Source organism: Scyliorhinus canicula, chromosome 6, assembly GCF_902713615.1.
Source record: "Scyliorhinus canicula chromosome 6, sScyCan1.1, whole genome shotgun sequence".
In the NCBI taxonomy this organism is placed as follows: Eukaryota; Metazoa; Chordata; class Chondrichthyes; order Carcharhiniformes; family Scyliorhinidae; genus Scyliorhinus; species Scyliorhinus canicula.
Genome location: NC_052151.1, coordinates 189,308,953 through 189,332,436, shown reverse-complemented (window position 1 = coordinate 189,332,436; position 23,484 = coordinate 189,308,953). Strand labels below are relative to the sequence as shown.

General features: G+C 48.1%; 1 protein-coding gene across 1 annotated transcript in view; it reads right to left on the bottom strand.

Moving 5' to 3' along the window:
- The window catches only part of b3gat2 (beta-1,3-glucuronyltransferase 2 (glucuronosyltransferase S)), a 186,027-nt gene that overhangs the window by 41,838 nt on the left and 120,705 nt on the right, over positions 1–23,484 (bottom strand). Inside the window, exon 2 of the mRNA XM_038800675.1 lies at positions 14,319–14,463. Within this exon, the coding sequence (XP_038656603.1) occupies positions 14,319–14,463 (145 nt within the window). The remainder of the gene's footprint in view (positions 1–14,318; positions 14,464–23,484) is intronic.

Genomic DNA, 23,484 nt, shown 5'->3' with positions numbered 1-23,484 from the left:
TGAATAAGGTGATAGCTTTATTTTGGAGATAGTTGTGTCTTTGCCGATGAACTTTTTAAGAGAAGTGAATTTGATAATCTGGCCGCCATATTGGAATCGTTCAGAGGGAAATAAATGAATTTTGGAGAAGGTTCTGGAAGAATTATTGAAAGGTGCCTTCTTCGAAACACAGTGGAATCCAGGATGCTGACATTAATTGGTAAAATACACAGCACAATTTCTGTAAGCCCAATAAACCTTTCACAAATGCAAAACAGCAATTTGTGGGAGTGGGCAGAGAGGTGCCAACAAGCATGACAAAAGAACACTGCGGTTAAAAAAAACACGCAGGATTACATCCACTAGGATAGGAAAATGTGTGAAGATGAATTCCGAATGTGAGAATCCAATAGAGGATTAAAGAAGGAATTGGATTGCCGATGCGAGATTGCAGAAGTGATCTGTAACTTGTGAATGAACTAACACACCACTGCACTGAAGAATGGGACTTGCTCAGCTACTTGACAAACAGTGTTACCTGAAATGGTTAATATGGCCTGAAGAGTGAGAAAACATTAAAAAAAATAATCAAAGCACTGACACCTACCACCAGAGACTTTAACATCAAATTAAAGTCAAATCAATTTTGGTTTGGGAGAAATGAAGGCCGGGGAGAAATAATGCTTAATAAGAATGATCTACAAGATAGTTACATGTGAAGGGAGAGCTTGAGAAGCTTTTAAGCCAATGCAATTATACTGCAATTATATGTTATTGCTGCTTTATATTCATTTATAGTGCTTCAATTATATCTTTAAAAAATAGTTGTGAGAAGATAAGGGTGAAGAGAAAGGAAGTTAGCTACCTGCGCAGAAACCAAGGGACAAAAGGGGGGACTTTAAGGGGCAATGAATAGATTGAATAAAAAGGGGGATAGATGTAACACCGCCCTATCCCGGTAACCTAACCCAGCATTGGAGTAAAATCACATGCTAGTCAAATGCTGTACCTCAAGGACTTGAGATCAGCAGAATTCGACAGCAAGTTTGTTTACTTGTTTGAAGAACAGTCAGCATACTAGCCAGGTGATTACAGACACGCTTTTAGGTGAAGATTTCTTAACACAAGATTGGAATTATAAAACAATGTTCTGTGTACTGACTAACTGCATGCGCAGTCTGTATCTGTGACTTGGGGCGGAGAGCTGGATTAGAATACTCTCCCTGTGACAGCTGTATTCAAAGTAAGAGCTGTATCAGAGGAGGGTGCTGCTCCAGAGGTTCCTCTGGGGTCTTGCCCTCCATGCTTGAATCATGAATACACTACTGTAACCTGTTCCTGGGTCTCCTGTAGTTAGTTGGAAGAAGTCCACCTCGACAGTCTTTGTGTTTGAGATTAAACAGTCTGTTGTTGATCTGTGTGTGTGAGATGAAACTGTGTTGTTGATCTGTGTGCGAGATTAAACTGTTGTTGATCTTTGTGTGAGATTAAACTGTGTTGTTAATCTGTGTATGAGATTAAACTGTGTTGTTAACCGGCCTCTTGAGAACCTCGAATCGCTCTAACATTGCTATTTGCACTTTGAGCTGCCTGGGCCCTAAGTTCTGCAATTCCATCTTAACCATTTCAGACGTAAATTGGATGGGGGAAACCTTAAGGAAATAAGTTTGCAGTGTTATGGGATCGAGCAGGGGAACAGGAACCTCGGAGAGCTGGCATGGACCAGATAGGCCAATTGGCCTTCTTCTCTTCTGTAAAGGACTCTAAACCACTCCGTCTCTCTCTACCTCTCTCTCCTACTTTAAGGCAATCCCTTAAAACCAAGCTGATGCTCATCTGCCCTAATATCTCCCTACGTGACTCCCTCGAAGGGTGACATCCTTGCTGAAGTGTGCTGCCCAGGACTGTTCAGGTTATTCGAGATGTGGTCTAACTAAGGATTTGACTGAAGCCTGACTCCTACCTCCTGGTAGGCTCATCCCCCATATACGGCAGCACGGTAGCATGGTGGTTAGCATAAATGCTTCACAGCTCCAGGGTCCCAGGTTCGGTTCCCGGCTTGGGTTACTGTCTGTGCGGAGTCTGCACGTCCTCCCCGTGTGTGCGTGGGTTTCCTCCGGGTGCTCCGGTTTCCTCCCACAGTCCAAAGATGTGCGGGTTAGGTGGATTGGCCATGCTAAATTGCCCGTAGTGTCCTAAAAAGTAAGGTTGGGGGGGGGGGGGGGGGGTTGTTAGGTTACGGGTATAGGGTGGATACGTGGGTTTGAGTAGGGTGATCATTGCTCGGCACAACATCGAGGGCCGAAGGGCCTGTTCTGTGCTGTACTGTTCTACGTTCTATGTTCTATATATACAAGTCAGCATTCCATTTGCTTTATTGATTATTGTTGCAGACGGTTCATGGCATTTTAATGATTTTTGTTTTTGGACCCACATGTCTTTTTGAATGTCCACAAGCTTTGCACCACTTAGATCCAATGTGGTTGATCTCACATTTACCTGCAGCAATTTCTAACTTGACGTTATTGTTTGTTCCTGAAAAGTGTACATTTAAGCATAACAATATTAGCGAGTCAGATTTTCCCATTCTAACTGATGTAAAATCTGTAGGACCCGTCTTCTTGAAAGAAGGACCATTAAAACATTATAAATAAAAATTAAATTAAATCTAAATTAAAATACTGTAATTTCTAAATTCCTATATGTGTAAAATAAATTTGGAAAGAAGTCAACTTGTTATATCCAGCGCTCTGCCTCACCCGCTCGCCAATAACCCTACTCTGTACCTCTCCCCTACCTCCCTCTTCCCCTTCCCTCTCGCCCCCTCCCCACCTCACACCCTCCCCACCACACACCCTCCCCACCACACCCTCTCTCCTCCTCGACCCTCACCAACCTTGCCCCCTATCTGCCTCGTCCCCTCTCTGCCTCGACCCCTCCCCGCTCCTCGCGTTGCCCACTCCCCGCCGTGCATGTCATCTAAATAACATTTCTCTCCATTCAGCCCACTTAGAATTTGATCCATGGATCTTGGAAGAAGAGCAGGAGCAGATGTTACTCTGAAAGGAAGTCTCCTGTAATGAAACAGACCTTTCTGCATCACGATGATGAGTTGTGGTTATGATACGGCAGCTACATTCATCCTTGGGAAAAATCAATTTCACTGAATTTCTGCCCTTCAGAAAGTCCAGCAAACAGGTTTTCAATTATTTAAGAATAATCATTGCCAACGATGCTCTGCCAAATAAAGCAGGAACATTTCCACAGACAACGTGAAGAGGCAACTTCATCGTCTGCCATTTGCTTTTACTGTCACTATTTGTAACAGTATTTGTGTTACTCCAACATTCTCTGCTGAGTGTCCAACATGTGTACATCGGTGACATAGTTGCACCCTTGCAGCCTTGTGGTATATATTTTGAGGATCTTCCCACAGCCCCGTCTGTGAAGCTTCCTATGTTGCTAGCACGGTAGCATTGTGGCTAGCACAATTGCTTCACAGCTCCAGGGTCCCAGGTTCGATTCCGGCTTGGGACATTGTCTGTGCGGAGTCTGCACATCCTCCCCGTGTGTGCGTGGGATTCCTCCGGGTGCTCCGGTTTCCTCCCACAGTCCAAAGATGTGCAGGTTAGGTGGATTGGCCATGATAAATTGCCCTTAGTGTCCAAAATTGCCCTTAGTGTTGGGTGGGGTTACTGAAATGAAATGTAAATCGTTTATTGTCATGAATAGGCTTCAAATGAAGTTACTGTGAAAAGCCCCTAGTCGCCACATTCCGGCGCCTATTCGGGGAGGCTGTTACGGGAATCGAACCGTGCTGCTGGCCTGCTCGGTCTGCTTTCAAAGCCAGCGATTTAGCCCTGTGCTAAACAGCCCCATTCCTGTGCTAAATAGCTCCATTATGGGGATAGGGTGGAGGTGTTGACCTTGGGTAGGGTGCTCTTTCCAAGAGCCGGTGCAGACTCGATGGGCCGAATGGCCTCCTTCAGCACTGTAAATTCTATGATAATCTATGAGAAACATGGAAAATAGGTGGAGGAGGCCCATCTAGCCCTTTGAACCTGCTCTGCCATTCGTTATGATCATGGCTGATCATCAAGATCAATGCCCTGAACCCGTCTTCCCCCCCCCCCCCATATCCCTTGATCCCTTTAGCCCCAAGAACGATATCTAATTCCTTCTTGAAATTACACAATGTTTTCACCTCGACTATTTTCTGTGGTAGTGAATTCACCACTCCCTGGGTGAAGAAAGTTCCCCTCACCTTATCCTCAAACTATGACCCCCTAGTTCTGGACTCCCCCACCATGGGGAACATTCTTTCTGAATCTACCCTGTCTAACTTCCTATGAGATCTCCCCTCACTCTTCCAAACTCCAATGGATATTATTATCTCTGCTGTAGCAACATTCCGTTTTGCTCAGGGTCGTCCTCTTGAACGTCTTTGGAGGTTTTCTCCTTTAGCTTCTCCAGCCATTCTGATAAGTGGTCTATTTGTGTCAGCTGGCACATCAGTTAGTACGATTGTGTTCCCAGTTGTGACTGCACTGACAGCCCTGGCTCTTCACTGAGCACAGAGGTAATTTTCCCCTCGTCTTCCTGAACCGTGTCATTTCAGAGATGGCAGCCAACAAGTCATTAACATTAGTGACAAGAAAACCTTCTGCTTTCTGACCTCCTTTAGATAATGTTGGCTCCACATGTCAGCTTCCCAGGAAATTGAATTATTCTCTCATTTCTGGTACCCTGACCAATATTGATCCCTCAACCAGCAGCACTCAAACAGTTGATCTGGTCGCTATCACATGGCTGGTTATGTACCACAATTGGCTGCCATATTTATGACATTACAAAAGCAACTACACTTTGCAAAGTAATCCATTAGCTGTAACGTGCTTTGGGGACATGGCTAAAGTCGTGAAATAAGCTATATAAATGTAAGTCTTTCTTCATCTTCATGGCATAGAGAGAAACTGTGTCATGAAAGCTACTCTCTGACTGTTTAATATCCAAGATGTTCACCTGAGGAAGGAGCAGTGCTCCGAAAGCTCGTGTTTGAAACAAACATGTTGGACTTTGACCTGGTGTTGTAAGACTTCTTACTGTTTAATATCCGTTATTGAACCCACTGTGAACCTTATCCTCTAATCCTGGAAACTTGCTTCCACACTTACTGAATCAGCTCTGTGGTGTTCTTTGCGATTCTGTTATCAGGATGGATGTTGTCGTGTTCAGAAAGACCACAGAAGCTAAGTTCATTAACGCAACTACTTATTAAAACTCGACCACTTACTTCTATAGCACAGAACTGTACAGCACAGTACAAGCCCTTCGGCCCCCGATGTTGTGCCGAACTGGTCTGAAACTAAGATCAAATCAACCTACTCCCAATCATTCTGGTGCACTCCATATGCCTATCCAATAAGCGCTTGAACATTCCTAAGGTGTCCAAGTCCACTCCGAGAGCTGGGAGTGCGTTCCACACCCCAACCACTCTCTGAGTAAAGAACCTACCTCTGACATCCCTCCGAATTTCTTCCACTTTGAACCTTATAGTTATGCCCCCTTGTATCAGCTACATCCACTCGAGGGAAAAGTCGCCGAATGTCCACTCTATCTATCCCTCTCATCATCTTATACACCTGAATTAAGTCACCTCTCATCCTCCTTCGCTCCAATAAGAAAAGCCCTAGCTCCCTCATCCTTTCCTCATAAGACCCACCCAACAATCCAGGCAGCATCCTGGTAAATATACCAGGATGCTGTCTGGTAAATATACCAGGATGCTGCCTGGTATATACCATACTAAACAATAATCTAGCAATCTACACTCAACTAACACTAGTCCCTACACTCTGTCTATAAATATACTCTACACTCTCTCACTGTTCCTCTCCAGCCTTCTCCCAGAAGCCTGTGAGTCAGTGCTTTATATAGTTCTGCATCTAGTTCCATCTAGTGGTTAATTATGATATGACATTCACCCATTGTATTCCAAACCCAGAGTTATATGCATCTGATGATTTTGACATATTGTTAAAAACCAGAATTCTCCTTTAGATAACCAAGAAATACAACTGTGTTACAATCCCTTCGGGGATTAGCAAACAAAAATGACCAAATTTACCCAATGACCCCACAAATGAAGAAATTACCCACAACATTTCATTTTTAAAAAAAACTTTTACTTTAAAATGAATCAAAATCAATGTAGACTAAACCTGAATTAACAGGCAAATCATGGTCGGTACAAACTATAAATTACACCTGGATTGGCAGATACAAAGACTGTCTTATAGATTTTCTAGGCAGCCCACTTCACCTGGATAGCCCCTGTTTCAGTCACACAGCTCTCCAAAACATAATTCCAGTCCCTTTCCTTCAAGGATCGAACTGATTGTCTGCAGGGAGCAGCTTCCACACAAGCACTCTCCTCTCCCACCAGTTGTAGTGGCTTGAATCTATCAGAATTGTCTTTACCTTCGTAGGATGTGGCTGATATGGAGCACTTAATCACTTGGAAGTGAAAGAAATACCACATGTCCTAAATGTGCTTTTAACTACTCTGATCTAGCTTTCTGATAATCTTCTTCTCTCCAGCTTGTCTACTTCCTCTTCTGATCTCTGTCCTAAAAGGGTAACCCCTAATTTTAAAACAGTGTCCCCTAGTTCCAGACTCACCCACAAGAGGAAACATCCATTCCACATCCGGCTTGCCAAGTCCATTCAGAATCTTATACACGTCAATCAATTCACTCTTCTAAAGTCTAGTAGAAACAAACCCAGTCTGACTAACCCTTCCTCATCAGACAACCTGCTCATTCCAGGTATCAATCCAGTAAACATCCTCTGAACCCCTTCAACGCCATTACAGAATAGACAATAGAATAGAACACTACAGCTCAGTACAGGCCCTTCGGCCCTTGATGTTGCGCCAACCTGTGAAACCACTCTAAAGCCCATCCACACTATTCCCTTATCATCCATATGTCTATCCAATGACCATTTAAATGCCCTTAGTGTTGGCGAGTCCACTACTGTTGCAGGCAGGGAATTCCACGCCCCTACTACTCTCTGAGTAAAGAACCTACCTCTGACATCTGTCCTATATCTATCTCACTTTAATTTAAAGCTATGTCCCTCGTGCTGGACATCACCATCTGAGGAAAAAGGCTCTCACTGTCCACCCTATCTAATCCTCTGATCATCTTGTATGCCTCTATTTAAATCTAACAAATTTTGGAAAATCAACACCAACGCATCTACTACCTCATTAGACACCTCTTTCAAGACCCACACACTTGTCAGCCCGTAGCTCTAACGGTTTGTTCTGTATTGCTTCCCTACTGAGTGAAATTTCACCAAATTACTCCTTTCCTTTCACTTCCTGATTTACAGCTATTATGGGAACGTTTTTGAATTTTCTATAGTAGAAGCTAAATATTTATTCATTTAATCTACCATTATCAACTATTGTCTATCATTGTCACTCTCTACAGGACCATCAGTCACTTTACTTATTCTTTTCCTTTTTAAATACTTGTAGAAACACTTCCTATCCATTTTTACATTTCTAGATAGCTTCATCCCCTACTCTAATTTCATCCTCTTGATTAACCTTTTGGTCATTCTCTAGTGTTCTTTCTATTCTGACCAATCAGCTAACCTACTATGGTGAGATACCCTCAATTAATGGCTTTAATCATCTGAGAACTGTACAGCAGCCGAGAAGTGTGCTCATCACATGCTGCCGAGTGAGCCTTATCTTATATACCGTTTCCTGGGGGCAGAGCCAGAGGCGGAGTCCCCCAGGGTTCCAAGGCCGGTCTTAAAGGGCCAATGCATTAAAGGTAAGGTACCATTATATCAGCTACTGATAACATTCATCACATTCATCCCCTGTTTAAAAAAAAAACACATAGTCCTTCGGGGGTGAAGTGGCGTTACAAGTTCAGTCTTGCGGGTGGTTTGACCGTCCGTGCTGACTTTCTCTGCTCCGGTGGTGGTGCCGTGGATACGGTGGGTATTGATGGTGGTATTTCCGGGAGCACGGTTGACTGAGCCTTTGCCCGCCTTGGAGCTGAGGGGGTATCCGGGATGACTAGGGTGATCGGTGCCGGCGCCGGCTGGGGGGCAGGGGGTGCTATGGGGGGGGACGCTGTCGGGGTCGGCAGCCGGTGCGGGGAGTGGAGCGTCGGTAGGAGGGGGGGGGGGGGGGGGGCGGTGGGGATAGCGTCGGGGTCGGTGGGAGAGCCAGCGGGTGCCAGGTCTCGCAGGGAGACGGCGTTCTGCCTGCCGTCGGGGTGCTCGACGTAGGCGTATTGAGGGTTTGCGTGTAGCAGTTGGACCCTCTCGACTGCGGGATCGGATTTAACTTCCTGTCGGTACTATTTCCAGGTCAAGGGCCACCAGGTCACATGGGCCTGCTTTTCATCATCCAAAAATTATAACTGATCCATTTATAAGTGATACAAAATACTTTTCTAAAAACAAATTTAAAAACAGATTCTCCAAACATTTTAAACTTATTAAAAATTTCCCTTATTGTTATTATGTCCGGGTCAAAAGTTTGAACTAGGTTCCTGGGTGAGTTTCTGTCCCAGTAACAATTGAATTGTGTGGTCATGTCTCCGAGTTGAGGTGTTATCCAGTTGCCAGTTTTACTTTGAGTTAAAGATATATTTCAAAATATATTCATCTTGTAAAGTTCAGCATTCATGACAGATGGTTGTTGCAATGCAGTAACAATGGGAGCAGAAATGGGGCAGCATGGTAGCATAGTGGTTAGCATCAATGCTTCACAGCTCCAGGGTCCCAGGTTCGATTCCCGGCTGGGTCACTGTCTGTGTGGAGTCTGCACGTCCTCCCCGTGTGTGCGTGGGTTTCCTCCGGGTGCTCCGGTTTCCTCCCACAGTCCAAAGATGTGCGGGGTTAGGTGGATTGGCCATGCTAAATTGCCCGTAGTGTCCTAAAAAGTAAGGTTAAGGGGGGGGGGGGGGTGTTGGGTTACGGGTATAGGGTGGATACGTGAGTTTGAGTAGGGTGATCATTGCTCGGCACAACATCGAGGGCTGAAGGGCCTGTTCTGTGCTGTACTGTTCTAAATTCTAAACAGGTCCTTTGGAGTCTTCGCCGCCATTTAATTAGGTCATGGTTGAACCTCCAAGTCAACTTTACTTCCTGACCATTGCCCATCTTCCTTTGTCTCTCTCAGGAAAATCCTGAAGCCGGCTGGTCCATGGGGAGGCAGAGACTGAAATTTAGTTCAGTGTGATTCAGGGAGCATCTACACCAAATTCGCAACAAGCCAAGTTGAAGACCAAGGGTGACCTGGTTGCAGAAGCCCCGCCCCCCCTCCCCCCACCAAGCACCACCCATAACATGAACTGCCAGGCCTGCGGACATCCATGTTGTTTTCACATCAGACACTTCAGTTGTGAGAGGGCCAACACAAGATGATGAAATCACTTACAGATTGGAATAATGCTGATGGTCTGCAATACGTTCTCCCATTGGCAGCACGGTAGCATGGTGGTTAGCATAAATGCTTCACAGCTCCAGGGTCCCAGGTTCAATTCCCAGCTGGGTCACTGTCTGTGCGGAGTCTGCACGTCCTCCCCGTGTGTGCGTGGGTTTCCTCCGGGTGCTCCGGTTTCCTCCCACAGTCCAAAGATGTGCGGGTTAGGTGGATTGGCCATGCTAAATTGCCCGTAGTGTCCTAAAATGTAAGGTTAAGGGGGGGTTGTTGGGTTACGGGTATAGGGTGGATACGTGGGTTTGAGTAGGGTGATCATTGCTCGGCGCAACATCGAGGGCCGAAGGGCCTGTTCTGTGCTGTACTGTTCTGTGTTCTGTGTGACTGCCTGCTTCTCATCCACCGACGTTTCACAGAGTGATCAGGGCCTGATCTTTTTGCTCGTCGGGTGCGAGCACATGGCAAACCTAGAAGGGGGCGCAAAACTTGCTTCCAGCCATTTCGCGCTGGCTTGCCAATTAACGGCCAGCCATTGTGAAATGCGTACTCTGAAAGGCTGACCGCTGGTGGGGAGAGCAGGTAGAGGGTGGGCTCTGAGAGCAGTGATGGTGAAGGCAGGCATTTCCAATTGCCTTAGGGTGCTGCAGTATTGTTCCAATGACATTTGCACCAAAACAATGCTGAGAACCCTCTCTATCAAAAAGAGGCAAGCAACCGGCAGCATAACACATAATACCTCAAACACGAGGCGGGATTCTCCGATCCGCCAGCCACATGTTCCTCGGTGGTGCGATTCTCTGTTCCCCTCACCTGCCAATGGGATTTCCCATTGTGGCCACGCCACCGGGAAACCCGCAGACGTAGGCGCGTTGCCAGTGGAACGGAGATTCCCACTGGTGGAGAATCCCACCCATTCCAGACATTTTATCCCACCCTGCATCAGGAATAGTGATCAAACGTAAACACCGCCTGGCTCATTGGCCTGTGCACCAAGTGTGAAAGCACGTGGGCCATGCAAAATTAGGGTCATTCGCCTGCTCAATGGGTTTAATCGGCCTTTCAATTTCGGCGGGCGCGCTTCCAACTCGATTGTCACCGCCAACTAGAATTTCATTCAAGGGCGCCATGACATCAGGAGGTGCGCCCAACATCTTCTCGCACGGTTTAATGCGAGTTCGGGTCAGGTGCACGCCCGCTGAAGCTCGGTAAAATTCTGGCCCAGGAATGGGAACCTTGCGTGCAGAATCACAGAATCCATACAGTGCCCATCACGTCTACACAGGGTCTCAGAAAGAGACTACCTGGTCCCACTGCAGCCCAGCAGGGACATTGTGTACCCCAGCTATTATTCTGGTGGAGATCTTGGTAACAATAGATCAGTACCACACTACAGTATGTGTTTTACTCAATAGCATTTTACTACATGGTCTAAAGTTGTAACAGTTCAATATCTGTGGTTAGAATTTATAGACGTGTGTGTGCTCAATGCACTCAACACCCTTCCAAACATCCTGGGGAATATTTCTGTCTTTCAGTAAGGTAACATTTTATTCCACATGTTTTTCTTTTACTTTAACACTGCCAATCAAGATGACGGTCAGCAGCCATTCAAAGACTGTAGAACAGAGGGAGGCCTTTCAGCCCATCATGTCTGTGCTAGCTCGCTGCAAATACACTCCCCTGAGTCTCACTCCCCTGAGCCAAAGTGCTTACTATGATTTTCAGGTTCACAGGTTTCCCTCTCCTTTAACTGATACTCCATAATGATATTGTTCAAAAATTGGACACTTCCCCTCCCCATCATTAACACCCATTCTGAATGGGACCTCGAGGCACATTTTCCATTACATGTACTCTACTGAGAAAAAAATGACCTTTCAAAAGATTTTTCTTTACTAAGTTTTCGTGAGGTTTTATTTTCTTTTATCCATAGTAGGCAATGATTAAATGTGAATAACAGTAATAGCGGAAGTAAAATTTATTATTACTTTTGCTCACATGTTACCCATGTAAGGGCCCTTCCTGTTGATTCCCTTATTTGCTATTTCTTTCAATTTATTGTTATCATTTTTGATCCATGGATCTTTAATGGACATCTACCTTTAAGTTGAACAGGAGAAGTGAGGAACTCAAAGGTTGCAAAATATTACATGTACTATGTACTATGAAGATTTAGATTTTGAACAGAAGAACTTATGGCACCCTAGTGATTGGAGGGATTCGGTTTAATTGGTTGGTCAGTGGCAAATGGATTGGCCAGGGATGGTATTCTGCCTGGCAACAGACAGCGATTGGGTCCTGCCAGGTGGGGAGTTTTTTTTTAGAGAATCCAGTAGAAATCTCTTGGATGCTGAGAACACAGGCTGTGTTTGTGCTTTGTTTCCTCGTAAATAAAGGCACCCGAGGTAAAACCTTTGAATAAGTAAACTGGTCGAAAGTACCTGAGGTTTTACAGGTACAACAATAACTTCCTGGCTCCCCAGCATCAGATTTGGGGGAGATCCCAATGATGAGTTTAGGAATCCCTCTTGAAAGTTCCCATGTAAGGGTTTACCTAACAATTGTGCAGAAGTGCTAACTTCTACTGGACAATTGCGCTGGGCTAGAAAGCACCTGGCAAAGCAATTTAAATTGCTAACTTTGGATGTTTCGGCTAACTATTTTAAACACTCAGATCGAACCCCGCATTGGACACCCCATTAACCACAGACCCCCCCCCCCCCCCCCAGGTGGCTTGCCTATAAACCCCCCCACCCCCCCAAAACTACGTACCCCACGGTATTCCTCACCCGCACGGTTGACCTACCATCCTCTTTCGACCTGATCGGGCCCTACCACATACCGGTACGAAAACCCCTCCCGACCCGAAACCCCCCCTCAGCCCACCTGACCACCTTCCCGACCAAAACAAAAGCCCCACTGACCCTCTGACCCAACTCCCCGACCCGAACAACATGTCCCTGACACCAAACCGACACCACTCTCCTGACCTGCCCCCGACCCAGCCCCATGCCCCCACCCGCACTCCCTCCACTGTCTGACTCCACCCCAATGTATGAACCCCTACCCCCTCTGATGTACAAACCTACCCCATTTCTGAATCCCCCACCATGTCCTGGTCCTCCGCCCCATGTCCTGGTCCTCCGCCCCATGTCTGGATACCATGCATTTCTGGACACCCCATCCCTATCCGGATGGATCTGGCCCGCCCATGTCCGGACCCCCTTGCCAAGTCCAGATCCCATCACTCATGTCCGAATCTCCCATTCCCACCACCGATACCTGAACCCCCACATCCCATTGGCTTACCGTAGATACTTACCTGCTCCTTTCCTCAGCACTTTTAAACTCACCTGCTTTAAGGCAGATTCACCTGAGGAAGGAGCTGTGCTCCGAAAGCTAGTGTTTGAAACAAACATGTTGGACTTTAACCTGGTGTTGTAAGACTTCTTACTGTGTTCACCCCAGTCCAACGCCGGCATCTCCCCATCATTACTGCAGCCAGTATGGTAAAAAGAGGGCGAACCCTCTTTTGCTTCGTGCATTTTGCACTTTGCCCCCTGGGCCGTGGACCCACTTCCCTTCTTTAGCCTCACCCAGCCTGAGTGAGGAGGGCCAGGCATGACCGGAGCTTTGCAAGTTAAATCGATGCGGAGTGGCAATCCGCCGCTGATTGCTACTCCGAGGAAGTTACGGGGGCAATGAATTCTATCAATGTATGGAGTTTATCAGTGTGGAGAAAATCGACATTCCAAAAATAGAAAATGATTTTTTTCAGGGTCAGAGAGATGTTGAGGAATGATTATAAAGTAACTAAACCATTAAAAACCCTCATTCAACACCTTATTCAACAAGGTGTACCTTGTGCTTTTGGCAGTGTTACAGTGACCGTGTGAGAATGCAAGTTCCCATTAGTTCAGCAGGGGCAGCACGGTAGCATGGTGGTTAGCATAAATGCTTCACAGCTCCAGAGTCCCAGGTTCGATTCCCGGCTGGGTCACTGTCTGTGCGGAGTCTGCACGTCCTCCCCCTGTGTGCGTGGGTTTCCTCCGGGTGCTCCGGTTTCCTCCCACAGTCCAAAGATGTGCGGGTTAGGTGGATTGGCCATGCTAAATTGCCCGTAGTGTCCTAAAGAGTAAGGTTAAGGGGGGGTTGTTGGGTTATGGGTATAGGGTGGATACGTGGGTTTAAGTAGGGTGATCATTGCTCGGCACAACATCGAGGGTCGAAGGGCCTGTTCTGTGCTGTACTGTTCTATGTTCTATGTTCAGGAGATTTCTCATTGACTGCACCCAGGAGCCGAATCTCTGGACAAAGTACAATCACTTTGAGCAGCTTCCGGTTTTGCACGTTTAACTGCGTCTGCGCAAGCTCCTGCAATTACTGCCAGCTCCAGGGGGAGTAATGATAGAGAATGCTGACAGTTTCACCATCATTATTGCCACAAGAAGTGCCCTGTTAATGAGTCTCAGGTTGTACTCTTTAATGGAATTAAAATGATCGGATTTACATATTCCAGTCCAATGCCATAACAACACTAATAAAAGTTCAAATGTTCAAAGCGCATTATGTGGAATACCTGACCCATGTCCTAAATGGTATCTGCTTTGCACACATGTCCACTCAACGTGTTTTACATACAAAGAAATCTATAATTGCAGCAATTATGTTTTGAAGTGTGCTAACTCTGATGGGGGAAAGCAGCATGAGTGACTCTCTGAAACGGGCAGAGTGACTGCAAATATAGGCATGGGGCCACCGTGAAAGCTGTCTAAAAACCCTTCCTCCCGAGAAAGTTGGAATTAAATCCCCGTGGGAGTTCAATCGTCTTGAGGATTCAGTAAGTAGTGGGTATTGGCCTTACCTGCCATGTCGATTGCGAAGGGCCTGTCTGGTCTCCAGCCTGTATACCACCCGACCACGCGCCCTTCTTCAACCAACGGTCGCTCGTAGCGGCGGCCGCCCACCAAACCGACGGGCCACACGGACACTTTGCGGGTCAAGCGCATCTGCAGCAAAAAAAAAAGTGTCAAGACGCACAGTGCGATGAGCTGCAGACGTACCAGGGCTCAGCAACCGCCACCAAGCACAAAACAAGGCCGATATAACATCCAGTAAACCTTGCTGGGGATGGAGCATGTGCAATGGTACCCCGTGATCAATAGCCTGCTGGGGAAACATATTGTCCCGGTTGGCGGGCGAAGGAAAATGCAAAGGATGCAGCCAGGTGCCCGGGCCCCCATTCAGGCAGTCACTGTCCTGACGATGTAATTATCACAGGTCATTTTACTAGAATGGTGGTTCATTAGGGCTGTTAGGAGCAAAGGATGGTACAAAGCAGTTTATCAAAACATATTTTTATATCCATATTTTGATGGTAAACACTCCAACAATCATTTAAAAAAATATTATTATTGCATTTTACATTTATACACTATGCAGAAGGTGATTGAAATGGTTATTATTTATAGTTTACACGCTGCTTCTTTTTAGGCACCCCCCCATGTCTCCCTCTCCTCCCCCCCCCCCATTCCCTCCCTCCCTTTTCTGCTATTCGGCCTCTGTCTTGGGCCCTTTCGTCTGCCACAGATGTTATTATCTATTGTTCATCTGGTTTTTGTTCTTATGGCTTTGAGGGGGTACCCTCGATCTCTGCCTGGGTACCCTCCCAGCGTTTCCTTAGATTCCTCCCTTGCTGCCCCCCCCCCCCCCACTGTTTCTGTCTCCTTTGTGTGGCCCTGGTGGTTCCTATACATCCTCTCGCACCCCCCCCCCTCCCTTTCTATCCATTATTAGCTTCAAACAGGTCCTCGAACCGGTTGATGAATTGCCCCCATGCATTGTGGAAGCCATCATCCGAACATTGGATTGTGTTGTGGTGAATGTGATTCACACTATATATAGTTGCCAATATTACTCCATGTATATATGTTCGTTATCTACCCGTTGTAAGATCAATGCTGTATATAGTTGCCAATATAACTCCGTGTATATAAGTTCACTATCCACCAGTGTAAGTGCAGTTGCACTATCCGACCACCAGGGGGAGTCACTCTGGGAGTACGCGAGAGTTTGTACTGGGCTCCTCCCTTGGTTCCGCCCAGGACTCCTCCCCCTCGGACCTATGTAAAAAGATCAGTGCCTTAGAGCCAGCCTGCCAGTTCATGGAGTTCAACGACGAATAGGCTGGCTCTGTTGTAAGTGTATTAAAGTCTCTGTTCAGATCCAACTACACGTGTTCGCTGAATTGATGGTTCCATCAGGTGTATTTGATCTTCTCCAGACGGAGAAATCCTGCCATGTCTGCCATCCAGTCTGCAGCTGTGGGTGGAGCTGCTGATCGCCAGCCGAGCCGGATTCGCCGGTGTGGGATTAAGGAAGCAAACGCTAGGGGGTCGGCCCTCTTCCTGTTCGGGCTGGTCTGATACCCCAAACTGTCTCTCTCGGGCATGGCTCCACACTGATCTCCACAACCTTTCAACATTGTCTCGAAGAAGGCTGCCCAGAACCCAACAGGTTCTGGGCAAGCTCAGAACATGTGGGCGTGGTTGGCCAGGCCTCCCTGGCACCGCTCACACTTGTCCTTCACCTTTGGGAAGAACCTGTTCATTTGGGTTTTCGTTAGGTGCGTTCTGTGCACCACTTTAAGCTGCATGAGGCTTAGCCTTTCACAGGAGGAGGTAGAGTTGGCCCTATTGGTTATTCCCTCCAGAGTCCCCACCCTATCCCCCTCCCTAGTTCATCCTCCCACTTCTGTCTTGTTCCATCCAGTGGTACTCTCAACCTTTCTATAAGTCGTTCTTATATGTCCCCGCAGTTTCCTTTTTCCGTACTGTCCATGTCCAGTAGCTCCACCAACATTGTTTCTCGGGGCTCAAAGGTACCTTGTCATCTCCTTGCGGAGAAAGTTTTTGACTTGTAAATGGTGGAGTTCCTGTTTGTTCAGTAGTTCCAGTCTCTCCATCAACTTGGCTAAGGTCGCACGTCTGTCCCCCATGTAAAAGTCCCTGACCGCTAGAGTCCCCCCATCCTGCCTCCAACTCTAAAAGGTAGCGTCTACCATAGCTGGTGGGAACCGGTGGTTACCACAGATGGGATCCTCAGTTAAATTGAAGTGTTGTTTCATTTGGTTCCAGGTGCTTAGTGTTGCTGCTACCACTGGGTTGTAGCTGGCCGTCCTGCTCGAGGCGATGCCCCTGTTGAGCAGGTACTGGCGCAGCTCATCGCTCATAAATGAGGATCCCCTGTCGCTGTGGACGTAAGCGGAGAAACCCAACAGAGCGAAGATGGTGTTGAGGGCTTTGATGACGGTGGCGGATGTCATATCGGGGCATGGAATGGTGAAGGGATTATTCGTCGATCACGTTAAGAAAGTATGTGTTTCGGTCGGTGGAGGGGAGGGGCCCCTTGAAATCCATGCTGAGGAGTTCAAAGGGGCAGGAGGGCTTCACCAGATACGCTCAGTGTGGCCGGTAGAAGTGCGGTTTACACTCCGTGCAGACCTGGCAGTCTCTGGTGATAGCCCTGAATTCCTTGATGGAGTAGGGCAGATTGCGGGCCTTTACGATGTTGAAAAAACGGGTGACCCCTGGGTGACACAGATCGTCATGCAGGGTCCAGAGTCGGTTCATTTGTGCGCTGGCACATGTACCTTGGGATAGGGCATCGGGGGGCTCGTTGAGCTTACCAGGGCGATATAAAATCTCGTAATTGTAGGTGGAGAGCTCGATCCTCCACCTCAAGATTTTATCATTTTTGATCTTGCCCCGCTGTGTGTTGTTGAACATGAAGGCAACTGACCTTTGATCACTGAGGAGAGTGAATCTCCTGTCGGCCAGGTAATGCCTCCAATGCCGCACACCTTCTCCGATGGCTTGGGCCTCCTTCCCGACAGAGGAGTGCCGAATTTTGGAGGCATGGAGGGTGCGTGAAAAGAATGCCACGGGCCTGCCTGCCTGGTTGAGGGTGGCGGCCAGAGCGACGTTTGATGCATCGCTCTCGACTTGGAATAGGAGCGTCTCGTCGACAGCGTGCATCGCAGCCTTGGCGTTGTCGGCCTTGATACGGTCAAAGGCCTGGTGAGCCTCGGCCGTCAGTGGGAAAACGGTGGAGTGAATGAGTGGGCGGGCCTAGTCCGCATAGTTTGGGACCCACTGGGCGCAGTACGAGAAGAACCCCAGGCATCGTTTGAGTGCCTTGGTGCAGTGGGGAAGGGAGTGTTCCATGAGGAGGCGAATGCGATCGGGGTCGGGCCCAAGAACTCCATTTTGAGCCCCATAGCCGCGGATGGCTAATCGTGTAGTGCTGAACACGTACTTCTCCTTGTTGTGGATTGGGTTGAGGAGTTTGGCGGTGTGGAGGAATTTGGAAAGGTTAGCGTCGTGGTCCTGCTGGTCGTGGCCGCAGATGGTGACGTTATTCAGGTACAGGAAGGCGGCCCGCAGTCCGTACCGGTCAACCATTCGGTCCATTTCCCGTTGGAAGACCGCGACCCCGTTAGTGATGCCGAATGGAACCCTAAGGAAGTGGTAAAGGCGGCCGTCCGCTTAAAACGCGATGTACTGGCAGTCTGACTTGTGAATGGGGAGCTGGTGGTAGGCAGATTTCAGGTCCACTGTCGAGAAGTCCTGGTACTGTGCAATCTGACTGACCATATCAGATATGTGTGGGACGGGGTACGCGTCGAGCTGCGTGTGCTGATTGATGGTCTGACTGTGGTCAACAACCATCCTGTTTTTTCCCTCAGTTTTTACAATTACCACTTGGCCTCTCCAGAAGCTGTTGCTGGCCTCGATGATGCCTTCCCGTAGCAGCCGTTGGACCTCAGACCTGAAGAAAGTCCTGTCCTGGGCGCTGTACCATCTGGTCCTGGTGGCGACGGGTTTGCAATCCTGGATGAGGTTCGCAAACAGGGAAGGTGGGTTGACCTTAAGGGTCGTGAGGCCGCAGATTAGGTGAGGGGTGGTAGGGGAGTCTGCCAAATTTCAGGGTTAGGCTCTGGAGGTTGCACTGGAAGTCCAGGCCAAGTAGCAAGGCAGCGCAGAGTTTGGAGAGGACGTAGAGCCGGAAGCCGCTGAACTCTACGCCCTGGATGGTTAGGGTGGCGGTGCAGTACCCCCGGATCGCCACGGAGTGGGATCTGGAGGCCAGGGAGATTTTCTGGTTAATGGGGTGTACCGTGAGGGAGCAGTGCCTTACAGGGGTGGATGAAGCTCCCAGTGCTCCCGGAGTCCAGAAGGCACGATGTCTCGTGCCCATCGACCTACACTGTCGTCGACGCGGTCGCGAGGTTGTGCGGTCGGGACTGGCCGATCATGATAGAGGCGTGACGCGGCTAGTGTTGGAAGGCCCCTGGCTGGTCGGCAGCGGTTGCAGGCGATGAGCGGCCCGATGAGGTGCCCGACGAGCAAGCAGGGGTCCTGGGGCGGGGAAGATAGTGGCACCCATGGGGTGCACATGGTGGGCGGCGTTAAAGATGGCGGCGCCCACGAGCCGCACATGTTGTGAGGCGAGCAAGATGGCGGCGCCCACAGGTCGCACGTGGGGGGTGCAGGGACAATAGCGGCGATCGAGTGGGCCTGGCACACAGCAGCAAAATGTCCTTTCTTCCCGCAGGCCTTGCAGAGCGCGCTCCGCGCCGGGCAGCGCTGCTGGGGGTGTTTTGTCTGTCCGCAGGGTCCCCCGGGGTTGGTTGGCTGCCACGCGGCGCAGGCCTGGGGTTAGCTGGGGGCGGTCGCTGGTGGAGTCCACGATGGGGTGTTCAGCATGGACCCACGCGGGGTCCTTGATGCCCAGGAGGGGTGGCCCGTGCTGTCGGGGGTGTACGCCTGTAAATTGCGGGAGGCGACTGTGAGTGAGATTGCGAGTTTCCTGGTCGCCCGTGAGATCAAGGGTAGCCCCTTCTAAGAGGCGTGGGCGGATGTAAGATGACCCTCTGCTCGTAACTTGCCGTTGTCTGCTTGAGGGTGCAGCTGCAGGCGATCAGGCTTGATGCGGAGATCCATCATTGTACAATCTCTGCGTAATAAATTGATGCACTATCAATTACGACGAGACGAGAGTAGAAAGTAATCGAGGCTTTATTACGCAGAGATGTATAGCCTCCCGCAGCTGCTGCCGAAATGGCTGCAGCTCGGAGAGCCCACACATTTATACTCCGCCTACTGGGCGGAGCCAGCAGGCAGGGATCTACCCCCGTGCTTGTAGTACAGGGGCCTTACCGTAATACACCTCATATGTGATATAAACAATACAACAGTGGTGACTACCACACACTAGCAGAATAAAAAGTTGTCTGTGTCGCAATGACTGATCATTCTGATGCTCTGATCGTTTGGAATGGGAGCATTCCAGTTCCTCAGGCTGATTACAATAAAAAGGAATTACCTTTGTAGGACTGACAGCTTTTGCATTCAGCGTCAGGCCTTCTCCACAGTCCCTTGGGTTTTAGCAGATGAATACAATTTTTCTTAGTTCATGATTCAGTCCTTTAAACCGATTAAACTTCCACTGATGACTGACGTTTGTCAATAGATTTTAAAACACTGAAATGTTTACTGCATTAATTAGGTTCCTTGCCTTCATAATACTAACTCTGAGTCTGGCATTTGGATCAGTTCTGCACTGTTTAAAATTCTGCATTCATCGCTTTAATCCTCCAGTCAAAGATTGCCAACAGCAGTTATTTGGTTTGTGGGAACCGTACTCAACTGAAATGGCTAAGAACATGTGCACAGGGTGACGTTCTCAAACACAATGAAAAAACACGTGATTTTTCAGCCTCTTTCATGAGCTCAGGCCATTCCAAATCAGCCAAGGAAAAAGGAAGACTTGCATTTACATTGTGCTTTTCATCTTAAAACTGCCCCGAGCGACACAGTTCCTGCAGTTCCATTTGGCAGAGAAGGTCCTTGTTTAGAGCCACGGAGATGGGTGGTCTTCTATATCCTGAAACAATCTTCTTGCCATTGATGATGATTGCTTTATGTTCAGCACCATTCGCAACTCCTCAGATACAAAGCAGTCCGTGCCCATACACAGCAAGACCTGGGCAGTATCCAGGCTTGGGCTGATAAACAGCAAGTAACCTGTGCATCACACAAGTGCCAGGCAATGGCCGTCTCTAACAAGAGAGGATCTAACCGCCGCGCCTTGACCTTCAATGGCATTACCATCGCTGAATGCCACCACTATCAATGTCCGGGTGTTAACCCTTGACCGGAAACTGAACAGGACTAACCGCATAAATACTGTGGCTACCAAAGCAGGTCAGAGGCTGTGAATTCAGTAACTCACCTCCTGACCTCCTGACCCCCCCCCCCCCCCCCCCCCCAACAAAAGCTTGTCCACCATCTACAAGGCACAAGCCATGAGTGTGAAGGAATACTCTCCACTTGCTTGGATGAGTGCAGCTCCAACAACACCTAAGCCCACTTGACTGATACCCCTTTACCACCTTAAATATTCACTGTCTTCACCACGAATGCATAGTAGCAGTAATGATAAAACATGTTCTGTAATAATTCGCCAAACCTTCTTCCACAGCACCTCCCAACCCTGTGATCTCTACCATCTGGAAGGACAAGGGCAGCAGATGGATGGGAACACCACCACCTGGATGTTCCTCTCCAAGTCACGTACTACCCAAAAAGGTAGTATTAAATTGTTCTGTAATTGATTATGACAGCCTAGTAACTGATCTATGCTCACTGTGCTTGATTGGTTATGCCTGGGTGTGGACTGGGTGTGAACAAAATAAACAAGCAGCACAGAAGCTACTAGAGGCTAGGCCGTAAGCATGAGCATAGACATTTTGTGATTGCAGAGATACTGGGCGGGCTCTCCGTTCCCCCAACCGCATGTTTCTTGGTGCGTGCATTTGCTGGGATTCTCTATTCCCGCCGTTTGTCAATGGTAGTTCACATTGAAGACATCCCACGCTGCCGGCAAACCTGCTGGTGGGGGTGTGCTGCCAGGCGGGTACAGAGAACCACAATGGCTGGAGAATTCCAGCCATTTTAAAACTTCTAAATAAACCTGTTGCACACTTAAGAACTGGCGTCATCTCTTCATTGCCCTGAGATATATATAATGTACAATGACTTGGAGATGTATTAGTGTTCCTTAATTGTGACTGGGTCAGAATCCAGGAACTCCCTCCCTCACAGCACTGTGGGTTTACCTACACCACATGGACTGCAGCGGTTCAAGAAGGCAGCTCACCATCACCTTCTCAAGGGATGGGCATCAAGTACTGGCCGAGACAACGAAGCCCACAACCCGTGAAAGAATAAAACTGAGAAATGTGGCAGTTGAAGTCTAAATCCTGAAGTAGCTTTGTGCTGTTCCGCCACCTTCCACACTGTGGTAGTATGACTAGGGGTAATACGGTACCTGGGAGTGTGAGCTGCCATTGGTGCAGAGGGCTCGCTGCCCATTGGCCCAAGTATCGTGTTCTCTGTATTCTCATTGGTCGAGAGGAAGGTAGCTCCGCCTACGAGGCGGGGTATAAGAACCCGTGTTCCCCAGCAGCCAAGTCATTTCTGTACTCCTGCTGCTGGGCACACTTCTTGCTGATTAAAGCCTTCGATTCTGAGTGTTCCTTTGTTTCTGTGTTCATTGATTGCGCATCACAAACACTGTGGGGATCAAAAGAAAGCAACAATAGGGGACCATAATCTGGATAAGATTCTTCCTTCAATGCTACAAATTCTAATTGGATAGTGAGGCAGGCAAGTACACTCTTGGGGAACTGGCACCCAAAATACCAAGTTTTAAAAAAGGGTCCAGGTAGCCCAACAGTCTAACAGTTGATAAAAGTGATCTCCTCACTTCCGCAGAGAGCTAAACTTCCGAATCTCCGCCATCTTCCGTTTGTTTGAGGTGTTTCACTACTCGCACAGTCTACACTTCACTTCTCGCAATCTTAAATCCAAACATTCTCCCCTACCCGGCGGGGGGTCCCGGCGTAGCGGAGTGGCGCCAACCACTCCGACGTCGGGCCTCCCCAAAGGTGCGGAATTCTCCGCACCTTTGGGGGCCAAGCCCTCACATTGAACGGACACAGCATGGATTCATGAAAGACAGGTCATGCTAGACGAATCTCTTGGAATTCTATGAAGACATTTCGAGCAAGGTAGACAAAAGGGACCCAGTGGATGTGGTGTACCTAGATTTCCAAAAGGCCTTTGACAAGGTACCGCACAAGAGGCTGCTGCATAAGATAAGGATGCATGGTGTTAAGGGTAGAGTATTAGCATGGATAGAGGATTGGTTGTCTAACAGGAAACAAAGAGTGGGAATAAATGAGTGCTATTCTGGTTGGCAATCAGTGACGAGTGGTGTGCCTCAGAGATCGGTGTTGGGACCACAATTATTTACGATTTGGAGTTGGGAACTACGTGTAAGGTATCCAAGTTTGCAGATGACACGAAGGTGTGTGGCAGAGCAAAGTGTACTGAGGACTGTAAAACCTTACAGAGGAACATTGACACACATTGAGTGAGTGGGCAAAGGTCTGGCAGATGGAGTATAATGTCAATAAGTGTGAAGTCGTGCATTTTGGTAGGAGTAACAATAGAAAGGATTATTACTTAAATGGTAAAAAGCTGCAGCATGCTGCTATGCAGAGGGACCTGGGTGTACTTGTGCATGAGTCACAGAAGGTTGGTCTGCAGGTGCAACAAGTAATTAGGAAGGCAAATGGAATTTTGTCCTTCGTTGCGAAAGGGATTGAGTTTAAAAGCAGAGAGGTAATGTTGCAGTTGTACAAGGTGCTGGTGAGGCCACACCTGGAGTACTGTGTGCGGTTTTGGTCTCCACACTTGAGAAAGGATGTGATAGCACTAGAGGGGGTGCAGAGGAGGTTCACTAGGCTGATTCCGGAGTTGAGGGGGTTATCATATGAGGAGAGGCTGAGCAGATTGGGATTATATTCACTGGAATTCAGAAGGTTGAGGGGGGATCTAATAGAAACATATAAAATTTTGAAGGGAATGGATAAGATAGAAGTAGAAAGGATGTTTCCACTG